General features: G+C 37.8%; 1 protein-coding gene and 1 long non-coding RNA gene across 2 annotated transcripts; both read right to left on the reverse strand.

Moving 5' to 3' along the window:
- Positions 1 to 10,191: 10,191 nt before the first annotated feature.
- Positions 10,192 to 14,386, reverse strand: LOC131481889 (uncharacterized). The gene is made up of 3 exons (XR_009246624.1): positions 14,325 to 14,386; positions 10,706 to 10,825; positions 10,192 to 10,339 (listed from the first exon to the last, which is right to left on the reverse strand). It is a non-coding gene; the product is annotated as an uncharacterized LOC131481889 (long non-coding RNA).
- A 371-nt stretch (positions 14,387 to 14,757) lies between these two features.
- On the reverse strand, positions 14,758 to 20,666 carry LOC131481888 (E3 ubiquitin-protein ligase Topors-like). Its single transcript, XM_058672510.1, has 2 exons — positions 20,590 to 20,666; positions 14,758 to 16,973 (listed from the first exon to the last, which is right to left on the reverse strand). The coding sequence occupies exon 2, from the start codon at positions 16,959 to 16,961 to the stop codon at positions 14,829 to 14,831; it is 2,133 nt and encodes a 710-aa protein (XP_058528493.1). The 5' UTR covers positions 16,962 to 16,973; positions 20,590 to 20,666; the 3' UTR covers positions 14,758 to 14,828.
- Between the last annotated feature and the right edge of the window lie 538 nt (positions 20,667 to 21,204).

Raw genomic sequence — 21,204 nt, forward strand, 5'->3', positions numbered from 1 at the left:
AGCATGTTGATTTAGAAATGGAACAGCTAGGACTCATATTGGTGCTCATTTGGGATGCTGGCATCCCAGGTGGTGGCTTCACCTACTTGCCACAATGCCAGATGCAGAATCACAGTACCAGCCAGTGTGAAAACTTTATTTTTCAGATATGAGTTGTCACATTACCTGAAAATAGGAAAGTATAAAAAAGAATCCCTCTTAGCTATAGTTTCAATGGATCAGGGAATGCTCATTATTAACCCATATTCCCATCTACTCATCCCACCCTCTCCCCTAAGGTGAGAACGGGCATCTAGCTTTTCTTAGGGTTCATTAAAATGACCCATTGAATACTTTGGTTGCTTGCTCCAGAATGCAGGAAGAAAGAGGGAAGAAAACTAAGAAGAACCTGTAGTGACCCAAGAAGTTAGGGATATCAGTTTTCTTGGATAAGGTTATCTTTTTCCAAGTCTGGAGGTGGAACCTGTTTCGTGTTCATAAGAGAAAGGCCTTCGATTTCCTTTCCTCCAAGCTCCCAGACATGCTGCCTGAATTTTTTGAGATACGCCCCTACTCTTTCACTAACTCTCCCCGGTGCCAGTGAAAGCTGCTTCCTGTGATGCCTGCCATCATGTGTCAAAAGCTGACAGGCAATCGCCTTGTGAAGGATGCTGCTTGGCCACAGGACACTCATCAGCCTGACATAGTGCCTTTCCTTGATGGAAAAGGAAATTCTTACACATCTTTAGGTGGAAAAAACTAGCATAAACTGCCAGGTTTCTATAGCAATACAATGTGTATAGAGACATTATAAATACAGGAGTTTTTCTAACAGCCAATCACCCTCCAGGCCTTGGGATATGTGACACGTGGTTCTGAAGATTGCTAACCTTCTTTCCCTGCACGGTGATTCATTTATCTGCATGCATTCATTTATGCATTGAACAAATTTGGGGGGAAATTTCTGAGTTTAAGTACTTGCGGGGAATGCCAAGGAGGCCTAGGGATAAACAAAACATGGTCCTTGCCACCAACAACATCTCACTGAAGATGGAAACACATGAATAAAAACATGAATTTAATGCAAGGAGGCAGAGGTTTGAGAGGCAGATACGATCCTGTCAGGTGAGCATGCTATAAGGAACCATTCATTATGCCTGAGAGAGTCATGGAAAGTTTCATTTTCATACAAAATGAAATGAAGACTGAGTTTGGAAAGACAGTAGCATTCACTTGTTCTGGTTAAAGAAGAAGCCAGTTCGGCACTGGTGAATAGCAAATGTTCACGAGATAAGTGTAAGGAAGGATGGGTTATGGTGTTATGTTGATGGAGCACATGTGAGCACATGAGAGCCACTTGTTTGATGTCAGTTTCCTCTGGTTCTACTACACAGGTACAGGGGCCCAAGGACGTGGCCCATCCTCTGCTACTTTTCCAGGCCATAAACAGAAAGCTGGATGAAGGTGGAACAGTTGGGAAATGAGCCAGTGCCCACTTAGGATGTTAGTACTGCAAGCAGCCTGATATGCCACCATGCTGGCCCTATGGGAAACATGTTATACCTCTCCTCATTTTCTTATGTTGATGCTGGAGAATCATCGATTAAGCAGGTTGAATCCAATTAGGAATTTTGATGTGACTGCTTCCAAACTTTTCAAACTTTGTCTCTTCCCTTTGTTTATTTAATCCTCCCTGACATTGTTTTCATAAGTACATACATTAAAGCCCTGCTGGTTTCTGCTTGTGAGTAGCATAGAAAAAGGAATGCTTAGGAAACAGATTACTTAGTAGACTACATCAGGTCATAGAGGCATAATAGACAAAAGACAAGAAACCTGAGAATCAGGTATCTTCAGGAGGGAAAAGAAAGGGCTCAGAAGAAACAGCTCAAGGCAGAGAAGTATTAAGAAGTATTTTGGTTTAGTTGCTCAGTGCTTCCTCTAAGTGACAGCTGCTTTGGTGCCAAGGTGCATTTGCAGACAAAGTACTAGAGGACATACTTGGAAGGAAAGGGTCACAGGTGAGGCTACAGAGACATGGGAACACCACAGTGGCAGTTACAGCAACACAAAGGTGATGCTTTGTTAATTGTGCATCTGCTTAGGCAACAGATGTCCACTAAGTTTTGTGTGTGAGGATAAAGGTAGATAAGAAAGGCATTGGTAATAAGATGGGTATGTAGGTCTTCATTTTATCCCCCCAGGAGATGATTAACCTTAAAAGTCATGTATAATCTGTAAGACTATATTGACTAATAAAAAACGAGGTATTGAGCTCAAGCAAATCTAGCTGTTGTCGTTGTTATTATTATTATTAATATTTAATGGTCAAAGAGAGAGACCACTCTATCTGTTGTTTCACTGCCCAAACACCTATAATAGTTCTGGCTGAGCCAGGGGTCAAAAATGGGAGGCAAGAACTCAGTCTAGGTCTCCCATGTGGGTGGCAGGAATTCGATTACTCCTGCCTCCCAGGACTGTTTTAGGAGGAAACTGGAATCAGGAGCCATAGTAAGGTATCAATCTCAGGAATTCTGATGCAAGGTGTGGGTGTTTTATTTGAATCTTACCCAGGTCCAACATTGAGTCCTTGTTCTCCTGTTTGTGTAATCCTTGGAAAATTATAACCACCACCTTTCATGTATAATTATTTGTAAATCTGCATGAAAAAGGGAGCTAACAGAATTAATGTGCATGAAATGTATAGTTCATTGTGAGGCATTCAAAGAATCTATTATCCTACATGGTTTTTATGGAGTACAGAGCTGAATACTCAATAAACTTGGAAATATTCGTTGGTGACTTTGCTGGCAAGTTCAATATGATTTTAAATTAATCTTTTGCAATTGTAAGACATATTAAGAGTTATCACCAATTGGTATCGAAGGAGATAGTCATATATCAGTAATATTGATCTGAGGAAAACCAGTCAGCTATAAAAGACATCATTTTGTAAAGATGTGACAAATAAATCACCCATCAATTGAAAGAGGGGATAGAAATAGGGTCACTAGATCTTGTGGGACTGCTCTCACAAGTAGGACTTGTTAGTCATTTACATGAGCTAAGCGTTGGAAGTACAAATCTATCATAAAAGAGGATATAAAATTTGTGTGTCACATCAAGTGTCAAAAGCAGAAATAGAATGACTGAGAATTAACACAGGAATTGAAGAACATAGTAAAACTTATTGTTTCAACAACAATATTAGTAAATTTTACATACTACTTTGAATATGCATATTCCCCATTTGTTAGAACTGTTCAGTATAAGCCTTAACTGCTCATCTCCAAAGGCCAGCAAATTTTATTTAAATTTAACCAAAAGCAGAGGAAATTTTGACATACTGCTATTACTCCTTTGGCATTCTGGTTTATGTTTAATTCAGCATTTCATAATTTGTTATGAAATAAACTTCTTCATGCTATGAAAAATTTACAAAATGTGAAGCAAAGGGAGTATATGTCAGCTGCACCATGACATTATTCACTGATTATGTGCCGTGAACGTACACTTGTACGTGGGAAAATAATATAGAGCTTAATATCTAGATGCTGAAGAAATGAAAAGGTTCATATTTAATTCCCAGGTCATTATATAGAAGCTCAAATTTCATTGCCTGCCCAGCAATGTTCCAGGGCTTATGAGAGCCTCCAGTCTGATTTTCCTGACTCTGGTCTCTCATTCCTCCACATCAACGTAAGAAATATCTTATGGGTACCTCCCTCTGGGTGGGGCTTCTTCTGTTTCTCCTCTTACCCCAGATACAGGTGGAAAATGATTATATTAGTGCGGAAACAATGGTCTTACCCACTTTCCTGTAGCCCTTGACCCTTTGTACCCTAATCAACTATGTAAGATTATTTTTAAAAATTTCAAAAAAATGTTTTAAAAGATGTATTTATTTTTATTACAAAGTCAGATATACAGAGAGGAGGAGAGACAGAGAGGAAGATCTTCCATCCGATGATTCACTCCCCAAGTGAGCTGCAATGGCCGGTGCTGCGCCGATCCAACCGATCCAAAGCCAGGAACCAGGAACCTCTTCCAGGTCTCCCATGCGGGTGCAGGGTCCCAAAGCTTTGGGCCGTCCTTGGCTGCCCTCCCAGGCCACAAGCAGGGAGCTGGATGGGAAGTGGAGCTGCCGGGATTAGAACCGGTGCCCATATGGGATCCTGGGTGTGTTCAAGGTGAGGACTTTAGCTGCTAGGCCACGCCACCGGGCCCTCAAAAACTTTTAAAATGTTATTATAGACATCGGTTCTGTATATGTGTCATTAGCTTTGACTAATTCATGTGACTATATCTTTTGTAGCATAAGTTGAAAACTTTTTCTCCAGTTGTCCAACTAATGCCCACTAAAAGCTCCATGGTTCTGGATACCACATGCAAATGTGTGCTGTGGTGTGGTATGGACAGGAATGCCTTATTGAGATCATAGGGGCAGGTGATGCGTAACTCATGCTCTGCTAACCAAGGGATGAGCCCCTATCATCCTCTTCACACATCTCAAACCATGTTCCAATTGGGCTATTTCTGTCCCTAAAATCACCCTTCTCTAATGTATGCATAGGATCTGTTTAACACAGCCCTGAAGACTGCTAATGAAAGATATTAGCAGAATATACCACAGATTTTTCTCTTGAAAATTCATACTTATTTCATTTGGCTGAAGAAGGAAAGGAGAAAAGATGAACAGGCAACATCCTATGACCTTCAGTTTTCACTCTATAAACTTGATAGAAAAATCTCCCTATTACAACACAAGATAGACGCTTGAGAAAAACTATCTCCTGCAAACTGCCTCTATCCCAGGTATTCCTGACCAATTCATTCACCTTTTTGCTCGTAAGGAAACTGAGTCTCAGGGAGATTGAATAAATTGCCAAGGTCACACAGCTACTAAGCCAGTATCAATTAGATACAAATTTGAATTCAAGTCTTCCTCCAAAGCCATTGTTTGTATTTTATCATGCCTATTATGTTAAAAGCACTGGTACCTTGTGATAAAAAAATGAACTACTCGTAACATGAATGTGTTTAGTAGAGAAGTTCCAAGAAACAGGACATGACCAGGGCCACACTGTCATTGTGGTTTACACTTCCCATGAACTCTTTCCAATACACATTTCATTTAAATTTAATAAAGCAGTTAATAAAGCCATAAAGGTTAATTACTGGTTAAAGGAAAAATATGACTTCACTTTGGTGAACATGTGAAAAATGAATCAACTCTGTTTTCAGTTAACCCAGGATTATACAGGCCATAAAGCATGATTATGGATTTAGCATGTTAATTCCCAGTAGATTTAATAGCAGTGCTGTGAAATACATGACCAATTGCTAATCCATCTGACAAGGCTTTAGACAGCCCTAATCAAGATTAAATCACTAGGACCACATGTGGATGAAATATATCTTTCAAGATGAAATGACTGTAATTTTTCATCATGGAGGTACTATAAATGCCTGGATGTAGGATGGAACAGAGAATGGGAAGTAGAGAGCACTGTGTGTGATCCCAATCTGACACTCACAGTGGAACTTTCTTTGGAGAAAACCGTCTTTAAACCATTGTTTTTTAATTGAAGACTCTCTCCATGATTCCATTGCTGTAATAATTGATGACTTACCTGTAATTTTTGATATAAAGCAAAGCACAAACACCCTTTAAAATATTTGGCTTTCCAACAATGGAGCACTGACAAGGCCAGCTCTCTGTTAGTTCTAGTACTGGTTTGCTAAGCAGGTTTCTTAAGTGTTGCTGTGTTCTGGAGAAACGCAAAGCTAAGTGATGTTTTGTCTACTTCTCATGAATTGTACCCCCTGGTAAGCACACACACACAAAGTAGTGTTTTCTTTTGTTTATGTAGTGGTCTGAAAACATTGTACGACAGTCCAAATCTGGCCCACTATCTGCATTTAAAAATAAAGTTTTATAGTCCTTAGTCAGACCTTTTATCTTTGACTGCATTCATTTTAAAGCACCAGAGGTGACTACTGATGACAGAAACTGAATTCCTGCAATGTCTGAAATAATTATCTGACCTTCTACAGAAAATGATTTCTGACTGCTGGTTGAAAGCTTCATTTCTTTCTGAATTTTGATATAACTGCAATGTGGCTATTTTAGAGTCTCTCTCTGAATCATGGAATGTGTTTTTTTCTCAATTTTCTGAAGTCTGACACCAAGACTTTTGCCTACTTCACATTAGAGGAGTGAACACTAAATGTGGGAGAATGGGCTGTAATGCATAAGGTAGCCTAATAATCCTGGAAATCTCTTATTCTCTGATTTCATTCTCTAAGCCCTCATTGTGTCTGATCAATTGCATCACCAGTGTCCAGTTGTTTTCCTCTGTTCTCTTCCTCTTGGAATGATACATCTTATTAACTTGAGTAGACCAAGGAATGCCCAGATAGCTGGTGGTAATATGTTATCTCTGGGTGTGTCTGCATGAGAGGGTTTCTGAAAGTGCTTAGCATTAGAATCAGTAAACAGGGTTGAAGATCCACCTCAAAGATTTAGATAAGCTTAAACTAACCAGCCTCCCACAACACCTTGTTTTCAGGTCTTGGTCCAGGACTGAGAGTTAGGCCACCTGCTTCTCTTCTGATGTTCTTGAACTTTAAATTGGAACACACCACTTCTTTATTGGATCGTTAATTTTCAGATGGCATTCCCATAATAAATATCTTATAAATAAGATACTCAAAAAGTACATGGAAATGCATAGTATAGAAAATAATGTAAATAAATTTCAGGAACTTTGTGCCCAAAATTAACTTATCAGTTTATATGATTATCTATTGATGTGGTGATTAAAACACAAATTATGTTGTGAAGATTGAGAGCCCTGACTTGACAAAAAGACACTCAGCTAGGCTTACCAGGTTCTTGTCTTCCCTGTGTTAGAATATAATCAGCAACCATAGATACAAGTGAGCAGAAAGGCATGGCTTATTGAAAGGCAAAGAGATAGTATACCATCAGATATGAACACAGGTAAAAATCGTGAAGAATTGCCCACGTTTAACTGCAGTCCCTCTTTTTATTCTGATTGAATGTCCAAAGGAGGCATTGTTTGGGTGAGGCTGCAGTACATATGGTGATTTCCAAGAAGATGTTGTAGTAACTGTTGCGTGAAGGAAGAGGAGACCTTGCTACCTATGGGGAGTGGGTATTTCAAATCTTGAGCCTTTTGAACTGGCACGAAGGTGATGAGATGTGAGTGGTGTACGCGGCTTGGACGTTGCCGTCCTCAGCTTCTTGTCCCTTACTGCCTGCCTACCCATGTCTATTGCTATCCCCACTTATAACTGAGGAACAGAGCTTTTCAAGTAAGTTGACCAAGATTATGTTGCTAATCAGAGAGTAAGCATTTAAAATTAGGGGACCTGCATCTGGAGTTTATACTTGTAGCCATTATGTATTAAAGTGCTTCCTTAAATGCTTTTTATTATCTCAATAGACTTAATCAAAACATTTCTGCCTTGGTGTATGTATTCAGGTTCCATGAATGGAGTGGTCCATCCACATTTTAAGTACATAAAGTAAGTTATATAAGTGGATGTATACGTTTATGGATTAGAGAACAACTCATTCACATAGTTATAAATAAGGAACAGCTACTTCAGGTCATTAATTATATTTGGTTTATCTGCTTCTGTGAAGTTTTGGTTTTAGTCCTGAAATTAAACTTATTATAGTTAATACTGCATAAAATCTGTATTTTAAACTTTTGATAAAAATCATGGTTTCTGGCTGAAATTTTGTTCCTCAGCTATTAATCTAAAGACATGATTGCCAGTTATAAATATAAATCATTGCTTCAAATTGGAGCCTGTGATTCTGGATTTCTATCAGGTAGCAGGTGTGTTGGTACAGTACATAGTACATACAGACTTTCACATGAACACTGCTTGTCTAAGGGCATCCTTTAGAATTCCCTTGGATTTCCCTTTGCCTGGTCACAATTTCCTGACTCTTAGGTCATAACACAGATGAGTAATTGGAATGAATCATATTGGACTTCATGCTACAGGCTCTACTGGAGTCAGTGTTTCCTTGTGATGGTTCTTAGAAACACGGATCCACTTCACCACACATACAAGATCTACTTATCTTCAGTCATTCATTCATCCACTCAGCATTCACAACAAACTTATGCTATGTGTCTGGCCTTTTCTTGTCTTAAAGCTCTCATGTTGGATTATAGGGAAGGAGAGACTGGCTCCAGATGTATAAGACAAAAATGGTGTAATAAATAGTTCTATTAAAATGGAAGCTTGGGGACACAAACAAATGATTATTCACATGTAGCAGTTTAAAAGTTAAGAAAACATTAAGAACATCTCTAAAGTTAAGGTTTCCTTGAAAGGTTCGGGAAATAAGTATCCTCTAAACAGTGAAGAAATGACCTCTCTAACCTAAGAAGTTGGCATAACAGTGAGCCATGTCCTTGTTCGGATGGGTAATGAACATTTGCTGGTGGCACTGCATTTTGAGAGATGAGAAGTAAAGATTCTGCCATGGAAAGTGGAAAAGTGTTGAAGGGTTAATTAGGGAAAGGACTAATCACTGCCCAAGATCAACAATGGGAGATTGCCTCTGTTCCTTGCATGTTGCTTTTTTAAAGATTTATTTTTGGGCCCGGCGTGGTGGCCTAGCGGCTAAAGTCCTCACCTTGAACACATGGGGATCCCATTTGGTTGCTGGTTCTAATCCCGATAGTCCCACTTCCCATCCAGCTCCCTGCTTGTGGCCTGGGAAAGCAGTAGAGGCTGGACCAAATCCTTTGGACCCTGCACCTGGAGAAGGTTCCAGACTCCTGGCTTTACATTGGCTCAGCTCCAGCCGTTGCAGTCACTTGGGGAGTGAATCACTGGATGGGAGATCTTCTTCTCTGTATATCTGAGTTTGCAATAATAAATAAATAAATCTTTTTTTTTTTAGAAAAAAAAAAACTCTTATTGAAAAGGCAGATTTACAGTGAGAAGGAGAGACAGAAAAATCTTCAATCTGGCTGGTTCACTCCCCAGGTGGCCACAACGGCTGGAAATGTGTCCAGTCGAAGCTGGGAGCTTCCTCCAGGTCTCCCACACTGGTGCAGGGTCCCAAGGCTTTGGGCTATCTTCTACTTCTTTCTCAGGCCAAAAGCGGAGAGCTTGATGGGAAGTGGAACAGCAGTGACTCAAACAGGCACCCATGTGGGATCCCAGGCTTGTAACGTGAGGATTTAGCCACTAAGCTATTGTACCAGGCCCAGATTTATTTTTATTTTTTTGAAATGCAGTTACAGAGAGAGGAGGAGGAGAGGGATGGGGTAAGAACAGAGTGAAAGAGAGAGAAAGAGAGAGAGAGAGAGAGAGAGAGAGAGAGAGAGAGAGAGAGAAAGTAAAGGGAGGGACAGAGAAAGATTCTGATTTGCTGATTCTGTGTTTCACTCTCCAGATGGCCCAGACAGCCAGGGATGGGCCAGGCTGAAGCCAAAAACTTGGAGCTTCTTTTGGGTTTCCCATACAGGTGCAGGGTCCCAAGCACTTGGCCCATTTTCTGCTCCTTTCCCAGGTATATTATCAGGGAGCTGGATGGGAAGTAGAGCAACCGGCTCTCAAATTATCACCCATATAGGATGCCAGCATCACAGACAGAGACTTAACCTGCTCTATGTGACAATGCCAGCCCCTCCTTCCTTATTTCAACACCCAGCTCTGTATTTTTACACTTTATGCTTTAATTTTCCTGCTCTGTATATAAGCAGAATTTTCACATTTAAATTTTTAATATATGATTTATAAAATACTATTTGCATGTATCTACTACTTTTTCTAATACAAAAACATACCTTTCATATTACTAAGGAGTTTTATAATTAGAACATTATTGAAAATATTGAAAGTACCAGAATCCAAATACCTTAATCACCTTATTGAACCATGTTAATGAGACAACACAACAGCATTTAAAACCATGTCCTAAAACTTGAGATCACTTAAAAATTTGACAAAATTTATCTTCAGTACTTTGGTGTGCAATATTTTCAGTAGCTGAATATTCAGTTTCATGTAACTACTTTTATATAATCAAATAAAACATCAAAAATTCATGGAAAATTAAAATTGGAACAAAATCTAAAGATTCTTCAGCAAAATATTATCAAGGCCAGACTATATTATAAGTCAATAAAGTTTTTAAAATTCACGTGGACTCCAATAATGTGATAAAGATGCCTAGGTGCATGTGAAAGATGAATTTTGTCAAGATGACCAAAATGTAGAGGTGTGAGGACGGTTCGGGTTCAAGGTGGAGGTACAACATTAGGTCAGTGGTCCAACAAGGTGAGTCAGTTTCATTTAACTGAGGTTAATACAGAATTGCAGAGAAGTTAATCTGAGACCTTATAGTTCTGTGACACCAGACCAAAGAAAATAATGTGTGTTGAACAGTTACCATAAGGAGAATAGCAGAAAAAGCATTGGGAGGGGAATGTATTGGGCTAAGGCATGGAAATTAAATGTATTCTATTAGTAAGTGATGATGTATGCAGATGTAGTAGTGTGTGTATACACATGTGTTCATGCGTGACTTTATATATGTTTATAATCTACACTTATGTTTGTCTTTTTATGTCTTTTGGAACAAAAGATAAACTAAGCATTTTGGATTTTAACCTCTATGCATCAAAAGAGTGTCTTAGGCTGGTAAATACATTAATTAACTTACGTGTTGGAGTAATGGTAGCAGCGTATGTGATTATCCATACAGTTCAAAGGCTGGGAAGCCAGTTTAGAGGATACTTTAATGTTTCCAACAAGACAGGTGATTATCTTTCCTAAGCAGTACCTGTGGGGATTGATAAATTCAATCAGCTAAAACATGCACAGTAGAACGATGTATTAATAAACCATTCTTTTATATATTCATTGCCTGGAATGAGTGTTTTCAGACACTTCATTTTGAAAGACCGTGCCTTCTTTTCATCATTGCATAGATGAAAGGAGCAGCAACTCAGAGGGCAGTAGAGAGGCAAATACAGAAATGAAAACTGGCCCTAGGCCTCTTAGGCTTCAGCTGACCCACATGCCTTAGAAGACACTGTGTGAACTGAAGCGTATGTATTGAAAATCCCTCATCTGCCTCCGCCCAGCTGGCTGAGATGAACCCCATTAGCATCAAAAGGACAGCTCAGGGTGAACTTGAGAATGAGGAATTGGTTTTTATCCTTACAAATAAATAGAAGTGACCCCTTTACACCTCACCCTCCGTGGTGATGTCAGTGTTCTGGGTTCTGAAGGGAAAAACATTCTCAGGAGTGGAACAGGGTAGGTGATTAAGGATGATAAATGTCTCTAAGTTAGATTTGAAAAGCTCAGTCAACCATAATAAGCCATAAAAACACAAATCATGGGCAGTAAGACCTACAGTTTGGCTCTCAGCTCAGTTGTTTCTTATGATATAGCCTTTTTGAAACTCATTTTCCTTATTGAAAATTCAGACTTAATAAACCAACTGTATTCACTATGAAAAGAGTGAAGTGGCAATGTTTGGAATGTTCACCACAGGTGTGAAGGGCATGTAAATAAACAATGCAGAAAAAAAAAAGCAAATGGTGTCAACTTGTTTAAGATCATTGATCCTGGGTCCTGATGTTGTGGTCTAGTGAGAAAATCTGCTGCCTGCAACATGGGCTCCCTATAAGGGTGCCAGCTTGAATCCTGGTTGGTCTGCTTTCCATACAGTTCCCTACTCATGGCCTAGGAAAAGCAGCAGAAGATGGCCCAAGAACACGGGACCCTGGAGCCCAAAAGAAACTCTTGGCTTCCACCTGACCCAATCTTGATGACCTGTGGCCATCCAGGGAATGAAGATGAAATCTCTCTCTCTCTTCTCCTGTCTCTGTAACTCTTTCAAACAAATAAATTTTTAAAAAGATAAAGCTCATTGACACTGTAATTGGGGCTTTCTGGGTTTCAATCCAGAATGAAACAATTATGAACTTTCCTGATCCATGAAGTGTGGATTGAAGTAATAATCAGAAATATATTATATAGTATATATATTATATATAATAAATATTTTATATATTTATATATAATATATAGTAATATATTATATATAAATATATAAAATATTTATTATATATTATATATTATTATAATATATAATATATTGTATATTATTAATATTTATAATATATTATATATTATATATTATTATATATTATATATTATATTAGTATATATTATATATACTATATATATATATCTGTGTATGAGGGGTAGAGAATTACAAAGACCAAAGTTTAATCTTATTTATGTAAGATAACTTACTATGTTATATTATTTGTCTTCCTTTTCACTTCCAAGAATAGTTGTTATGTAATTTAAGGGTACTTTAGGGTATAATAATTTTGATTCATTAGCTAATTTTTGACTCTTTCATGAATCCTGGAATCTTCAAGTTGCTAAAGGAAATAAGGAAATAACCAGTTTTCTCATGTTTTGATTTCAGCCTCCATGAACAATTCCAAGGATGAGAACTCCTTCTCTCCACTTGCCTCAGGCACTACCACACCAGGGGTTTTCAAAAAGTTCAGGGAAATGTATATTACCAGAAAGCTATGCAGGGTTTCAAAATATTTTCTAACTAAAATAAACCTCTTTTAATTTCATTTTCTATAATACAAAAAAGACTTATTCCTCTAAAAGGCAAAGCAACATGGAAAGAGGGAGAGAGAGGGAATCAGAGTTCTTCCACTGGCTGGGTCATTCTCCAATGGCCATGGCAGCTGGCGATGGGCTTGGCCCAAAGCAGGAGCCACCAACTCCATTGTGGTTTCCCATGTGGGTGACAGGGGCCCAAGTACTTCCAGCACTTTTAGCTGCTTTCCTAAGTGCTTTGAAAGGGAGCTGGGTTGGAAGCAGAACAGCTAAACCTCAAACAACCTCTACCATATGGGATGCTGGCATCGCAAGCTGAAGCTGGCTTACCTTGCTGTGCAGCAATGATCACAATGCCATGAACTTTCTATAGTGCCTTAAAGTGTCCACTCTTGAAAGAACCAGATGGTCGCTCTGATAGGACGGTCTTTCTGATTTAAGCAACAATCACCACAGTGCAATTATCTTCTTAAAGGAAGACAGATTTTCTGTCCAAATTATTCAACAAATACACGTTCATAGATAGTGTTCACTTCTGTATTGAATACATTTAGACACCCACTTTGGTTTTCTCTACCCAAAGACATACTCTGAGGTTTTTTTTTTTTTTTAACTCAGTCTGCTATTACGGGCTTGGTAAGGATACTCTTGGTTTTGATCATGATAACACATTTACTTCCTTTGTTTATGAAGTACTACCATTAATTTCTTTTTCCTAATTTCAACAGTTTGCAAATATTCTCACAGACGTCTGCCATGAAGAGTTTAGCTCATGATTGATAATAGACTCTTACTTCTTGAAACATCTATTAAAAAGTTGTAAGAAATGTGGCGATATTTACAACTGAATGGATTAGAAAAAATTTATACGTTACATAGGTTTTCTAAGACTTCTTCATAAACATGCCTTGTTTATTTTTAAGTGTAAAGCAAAATACTTTTATAAATAATAAATTTGGCTTTGGAGTGACTGTGATGGGTTTAAAACCAGCTGCTACAACTTCAGTTTATGCCGTGGGATCTACCTGCCTTCTTGATTTATCTTTCAGGACTTTGAGCTTTTCTATCCTTCAATTCACGCAATTTTCTTGGTAGCTCTGTCCAACAAACTCACCTAGAAAATCTATAGTCAACACTAAAAACCATATTTGTATAATATTTGTGTAAAATAACTCCGAATAGAGTTGCTTCTGCTTGCCTCTTGCAGATTGCATTGGGTCATTTAATTTTCTGATTGCCATTTGTGTACAGTTTCTAAGAAAGGATTATATGGAGAGATATGCTAGAAATCCTATAGATATTTGTTTTTGCCTGTTTATATGCTTTTAACTTAATTATTCACTTACTTATTCTCACAAATGTTCTGTAAAACCCTTAAAGCTAATGACTATATCTTTTGCTGATGATCTTGTATTTTCTAGGACAAAACATGCATTTGCTTTGACACATACTGATTTCAATATATGTTACTTTTTAAAGTAACACTTATGTTTAATAACATCTAACATGTTTAATTTGTGTAATTAACTTACATTCCTGTTAGTAAAGTTTTTTGATATTTATAATTTAAGGGAATCAATCTTCATGGCTAAATTTAGAAATTAAAAAGGAAATCCAACATTTTAAGAGTTAAATTCATAAGAACAGGGACTGGCCTGGTGACTTATAGGCTGATCTATCACCTGCAATGCCAGCATCTCACACAGGTCCCAGTTCATTTCCAGGTTGCTCCACTTCTAATCCAAGCAACCTGCTTGTGACCTGGAAAGGCAGAAGAGGATGGGTCAAGCCCTTGGGCCTCCAGACCCTCATGGGAAACCTGGAAAGATGATCCTGGCTTCAGGCCAGCTCTTCTACAGCAACTGTGGCCATTGAGGGAGTGAATCAGTGGATGGAAAATTATTCTCTCTCTGTCTATAAATCTGTCTTCAAGCAAAAATAAATCATTTTTAAATGTCATAAGAACAAAAGAATATTTAAAATATTTATATATAATGAAGATAACAATAGACATTTTCTTCAATAATAGCTTTGAATTTAATTATCAGGCTTTTACTTTCAGTTTAAAAAGTAATAGAATAAATCATTTTAGGAACATTTTTAGATATATTCATACTTCTAAAAATTGTTGGTATTGAAATAGGGTAATTTGGCTTTTGAAACCATTTACATTTCTGTTTCTGATACTAGTTTCTTGCGTGGTTGGTCTTGGCTTGGAGACTTTTCTGGAAACTTGAGTTCTTTTTTGTTGAGATTTGCCTCTTACAGGATGATATACAATCAGAAAGATTACTCATTTGCTTTATATCATCCAAACTCAATTCATCACTGACCACTTCTGTGTTTTGTGCATCTGGATACTTGCACTTGTGTCTTCCATGCTTAACTCCTCTGGTTCTTCTAGCCCGAGGAGATGTGATTTTTTGCTTCATCATTTGTTTATTTGGGAATGTATGATTCTCAGTGTGACACATGAGACTGCTACAGTGTGTTCCAATTTGGAAGGCACCTTCTTCAGCTTTAGAAAAACATTTGGATCTGTCCCCAGCAGCTGAAGAAAACTTCCCATGTTGGACTGAAGACTTCCACCCAAAGTTTGATTCATTGCCATATGTATTCTTTTCTTCTAAGGATTCATCACATATATTCTTGTTGAATTCTCTGTTACTGTGATTTCCTCTTGGAAAGTGACTCTTTGTTTCTCTGCTGAACGATCTCCTTCTAGGACCAGCACAACAAGATTTAGATCTGCGAGTACAGGACCTTGCTTGTCTCTGGGTGCTTCTATTGGAATGCAAACCATCTCCTACAAATTGAGAGGATTGTCCACATTCCATCCCTCTTTTCCTGAGGGAACTTAGCTTTATGCCATCTATTTTAGAAGAAATAGTATGTTCTGAGGTGCAACTCCTGGAAGGGTCTCGAGCATGGCAACTTACTAAAGATCTTCCTCTGGGTGGTCTTTGAAAAACTGCAGTTGAAGTATCCAAGTATTTGGTTTTTTTCCCGTCATCTTCCCGGAGGTTTATTTGTTGACCACTGCCGAAAATGCTTATTTCTCCTGGTCTGTATTTCCATGGTTGGTCTTGACTTGAAATTACTGGAGTACTGCAGGTACTTGTAATGATTTCATTCCTTCTCAGATGATGTTCATAACCAGGAAGCAACTCTACCCCCTGTGTCTTTTTCTCTTGCACTCCTTTTTTGCACTTTAGTATGTTTGGGTCTCTTTCTCTTGGACTAGTCCAACTCAGGAGCATGTTGTCAGTAGAAATTGTGCCTCTTTGATTACCCAATTCTTGTTTGTCTTTGATCCAAACATGAGCTTTGCTTGCTGTTTTATGATGGACTGGTGAAATTTCTGATTCTTTCCTGGAAGCATTGTCATTGGGAAACTCTTTCCATCCTGATGGAGGCCTCTCCTCATTTTTCCAGTGGACCATCATGTTCTCAGACTGCTTTGCATCATTTTGAGATATTGTTACAGCCTGATCCTTAGGCAGCAGCAAAACAGGAGCTGATACAGTCAACCTCTTTTTTGCTAACGGTACATGGGCAGGACATTCATAGATGGCCCGTTGGTCATAAGTCTCCATGTTGTAAGGAGAATGAACAAAGTTGATAAATTCATGCAAGAAATGGTGGGTGTATTGTAGGAGATAAGGTTCCAGAAGATGAATAAAAGACTCACTGTCTAAATCATATTCTGTCATGTGATGGAGGATGGCAGCTAGAATATTCTTCACAGTATAACCATAGTCTCCATACACAGCCGTGAGTTCTCGTTTGAGCCAGGGAATCAATCGATGTAGGCTTTTAGGGTTTCTTTTGAAATATTTAGCTGAAAAATGCTTTTCAACTCTGTAGCCCCGGACATGTGTTACCCAAACTCCTGAACAGTACAGAGCTCTTCTAAACTTTATAACCACTTGATCTCTAAAGTGGCCCAGGGAGGTGGAGTTTGATTGAAACTTCCCAGTGTCTGCAAAATGCTTCAGTAACTCTTGTATAGTCAGTTCCTTAAATGGCATGATTTTCTTTGTGATATCCTTAGAGTTAGGATTAATATGATTGTTTTGAGAAAATCCTACATAATTTTCATCTCCTGAGGGAAGAAACACCGATTCTTCTTTGTTATCAACCTCTGGTCTGCTGGGATAACACTGAGAAAGAAAGCAGTGTCTTCTGGATGTTTTCCTTGGTCTTGAATATAACAAACTATGACTGTTACTTTTGGAAGAGCAGCTCCAATCAGACTCATTTTCAGCCCCCTCCAGACAGTTAGAACACTCACAGTTGGATGAGAGATCTGATGCCATTGCCCTCAACAGCTATATGTGAGAAAAAAAAATGATTCAAATCAAATCCTCTTCTGGCATGAAAAATACCTACCAAAATCATTCACACATATTTCTGGAGTATCTTTTATCTGCATAAAATCAGTGCTAGAATAAAATGGAAGAATACATTATTGCTCATATGAATAATCATGTGCTCATAAGACCCAACATAGAAGGAGCAACAGGAGATACAAGTACACTTTCCCTTCACTTATTTGTTGCAAACTGTGAAAGTGAGTTAGAAACAAACCATCAAAATTGACCTAACAATTCTAACTATACATTTAATCTAGATACATGAATAACCAATAGATATATGTTGGGTTTTGTGGCACATATTGATCAAATATTCACCAACAGATAATTTGTTAAACGATGATTCATCCATTGTGTTTAAATTATATGGCCATTAAAATGGAATTTGTGAAGAAAAAGCAGATTTATTAGGAGTGAATATTTATAGGTAAGAATGCAGAAAAGCAAGTTCTGAGTTCTCAGACCACTCAGTTTCTGAGTTTCAGTTCTGATAGAACAGATAGTTGCTGAATATGGAAACAGAAGGTGGATTCAAAATAGATTGAGAATCTAAATATAAGACTGGAAACTAAAACTGCTAGGAGAAAATATGAGGTACTTAAAGATTTAGGCATAGACAACAAGTTTTCGAAAAAGACTGCAAAAAGGAGACAGAAACAAAAATAAGAAAAATGAGAATATAACAAAATAAATACCTTGTGGACAGAAAAGGAAATGACACCGTGAAATGACAACCAGAGAATGGCAGAAATTATTTGCAAACTATGCATTTCGCAGGAGATTAATATCCATAGTGTATAAGAAACTCAAAAATCTCAAAACAATCCAGTTTTAAAAATTGACAGATATCTGAACAGACAATTCTCAGAAGAAATGTAAGTGGCCAAAAAAAAAAAAAAAATCAACACGAAAACATGTTCCGTATCATTAGCTAACCCAGAAATGCAAACCAAAAGCGACAATATATCATTTTGTTCTAGTTAGATTGTTTATTATAAAAGGGTGAAAGACTACAAATGCTGGCACAATGTGGAGAAAAAGGAGCTGTTAAGCATTGCTAATACGAATACAAATTAGTGCAGTCATGATATAGAGGATCTTCAAGAATCTGAAAATAAATTTTTCATAGGACCCAATTGCCCCACTTCTGATTATGTGTCTCAAGGAAATCAGCATATGAAAGAGATAGCTGCACTCCGATATTCACTGCAGCACTATTACAATAGTCAAGACAGGGAGTCCAACTGCACATTACAGATAAATGATGGATAAAGAAAATACAGTTATACACAGTAGAATATCATTCAGTCATTAATATAAGGAAATTCTGACATTTGCAGCAAAACTGATCAGAACTGGAGAGCATTCTGTTAAGTGAAATACGCTAGACAAAGAAAGATGCATGCCATATGTTCTTTCTCATATGTGGAATTTAAAAGAACACTAGTTGGTCTGAACTTAGAGTAATGATTATTGGAGTAGGGAGGAGTGGAGAGAGGGGTATTGGAGAGTGGTGGCAGAAACTTAAGCATAGAAAGAAGTAATAGGTGCTAGTGTTTCACAGCACATTGGGGTGTCTAGTTCACAATAAAACATTGCAGACTAGAAACGAGGAGATGCTGGTTCTAAACACAATGAAAAGATAGAGAAATGGGAGGTATAGCTGCTTGGTGTGGTCAGTTTACACTATGTGGGTTTATGTAGGTAACCATATAGTATTTGTACATATATACACATATACATGCATATATACATATGTTGAGATATTGTACTACATGCCCATAAACGTATAGAAGCATTACATGTTATTCAAAAGTTTAAAATTGAAATGTAATTTTAAAAAAGAAATAAAAGTAGGTAATACAAATTAAAATGTCACATTTCATTGGTAATATACCTAAATTAGTATTTTGTTAGAAGCAAGTACCTTTTATCTCTTAAAAAATGGAAACAGAGATGTCTTTTTATTCTATTTTCTGCTATTTAAGTTCCCTTGTTTTAATGTTAATGTTTAAAGTTTAATTCATGAAATACAAAATAAAAATTATGTATATGTAAAAACCTTACGGTCAGGAATATGAGAAATATCAGCTTAGATGTGACAGTGGAACTTGGTGGAGGAGCAGAAGGGTATCAGTAATTTCCAACTTAACACTTACCATCTGTAGGCTTCTGAAATCATGAAAGTGTATTTGCTCATATTTTAAAAACTAGTTAAAAATAATGCCTCCTAAGTGAACTAAACTGGCTAGATGTGCTAAATTTAGAGGGAAAGTATTTCTTGAAATCTTAGTCTAGAAAATCAGAAATTTGGATGGGCTGTTTGATGCAAAACTCCAATTTTTAGTGATGAATATCTTACATTTACTTCACATTAACTTTGACATTTTTAGATGATGGATTCTACTAGAATCCTAGAATTGGGAAGATGTTAGAAAACTTCTCTAACATTTTCCAAACTTTTGGAGGCAAGAAACTCTTCCCATAAAAGCAAACACAGAAGTGCAACATGTTAAACATGGCTTGGCCATGTCAGTCTCTCCCTCTTGCAGCACTGCATACTCCACTGTGTCTACAACACCCAAAAGTGGCTCCACAGAACTCTACAGGCACGAGGGAGCTCATGTTTACGAAACTGTTTATTTCACATGTAAACTATTAAGTCACTGTAGGGGTGATTGCTTGCCTCCTTGTTTCTATTCTAACACTTTCTTGTAGATTTATACATTCTAGGATACAACTAATTCCATTTCATTGCTTAAACTTGGTATAAGGGTAAAGAATTTATTTTTATTGTCACTGGCTAAAATATTTCACTATGTAACTTCAAAATATTAGCCCAAACTGTGCCTCTAACCTGCTGTCCCACACTTCTTTATAGCCACTCCAGTTCACCCAACTAAGGAAAAATCCCATGTAAAAGTTCTGCTGTGCTCCCATACTGTAGCAACTGGGCTTTCTTATCACCGTGGTTTAGAACTCTCTAAGGATGTCTTTTGCCTGTGCCTATGGCCTTTCACATAAAAACAAGGCTTCTTGCCATCTGTAAATCATCTCCCAGAGAAAAATGCTCTTATTTCTCATCACTCTTAAATCTCCTGCCCAAACAGGTCTTCACAAGTCTCCCTACAAATTCATGTTTTCAGCAGACAACATGGCCTGAATAAACAGACCTACGACTGAGCAGGGCATAGAAAATGTTCGGATAGAGGTGCAAGAATCTTCTTATGATGTCAGATAGTAGAGAAAAGAGAGATTTAGCACAAACCCATTCCCCAATGTTTATTTTTCTGATCTTTTCGTTTCTACTTTCTTCAAGCCCATCTCTTATATTTTAGCCAGTTCCTGCTAACATCAGCTCATCAGATTGAAAATAGCCAATGTCTATATTCCTCAAAGCACATAGTTCTACTCATTGTTACTTTATAAGTAAATACATCTTATGATGTAACCTTCATTCCTCCTTTTGAGGTTTGTTGCTACCCTTTCCAACGATAATGCTTTCACTAAGTCTTCATTCATCTTAAAAAAGTAAAAAAATGAGACAAATTATATTATCTAACAAGTTTACCTCCCAGAAGATTTGGATGTGTCCACCTCATTGGAGCCTGCTGGGTTAATTTGGTTGTAGCACATCAATTCTGTTTTATTTGCCTTAGAGACAGAATTTAGAACACAGGCAAGTTCTGTTAGGGACACACTGCCCTGTGTTTGCCATGAAGTTTCCCATCTCTCATTTCTCGGTAGTATCCCAGATGGCTTTGATAGCAATCCCTGAATTAAACAGGATCTGTGATTTAGAGAGTGCCAGAGTCTTCTATTTTGTGATAGACCACTTAGAGCCAACAGTCTAGCAAATGATCTGACTCAAAAGAGAGCAAGACGAATTATAACTTTTCTCGGTCAATTAATTTTCTCAGTTGGATTGAAATTATTTAACTAAAATTTACCACTCTTTTTAAATTACTGTTTTTCAGTTAGGAGAAAAAGATGCCTCCCATCATCGATCACAAATGCCAGATGCCTGCAATAGTTGGCAACAAAAGTCGGGGCCCCAAACTCAGCTCAGTTCTCCCACATGGATAGCATGGACCCAGGTAGCTGATCCGTCACATGCTGCCTCTCAGGGCACACATTAGTGGCAAGGTGGGCTTGGAAACACCTGATATGGGATATGATCATCACA

The sequence above is a fragment of the Ochotona princeps genome, chromosome 14 (genome assembly GCF_030435755.1).
Source record: "Ochotona princeps isolate mOchPri1 chromosome 14, mOchPri1.hap1, whole genome shotgun sequence".
In the NCBI taxonomy this organism is placed as follows: domain Eukaryota; kingdom Metazoa; phylum Chordata; class Mammalia; order Lagomorpha; family Ochotonidae; genus Ochotona; species Ochotona princeps.

What these genes read in the sequence shown, in the direction of transcription:
- LOC131481888 (XM_058672510.1), bottom strand. Translation starts at nt 16,961, where the DNA reads ATGGCATCAGATCTCTCATCCAACTGTGAGTGTTCTAACTGTCTGGAG.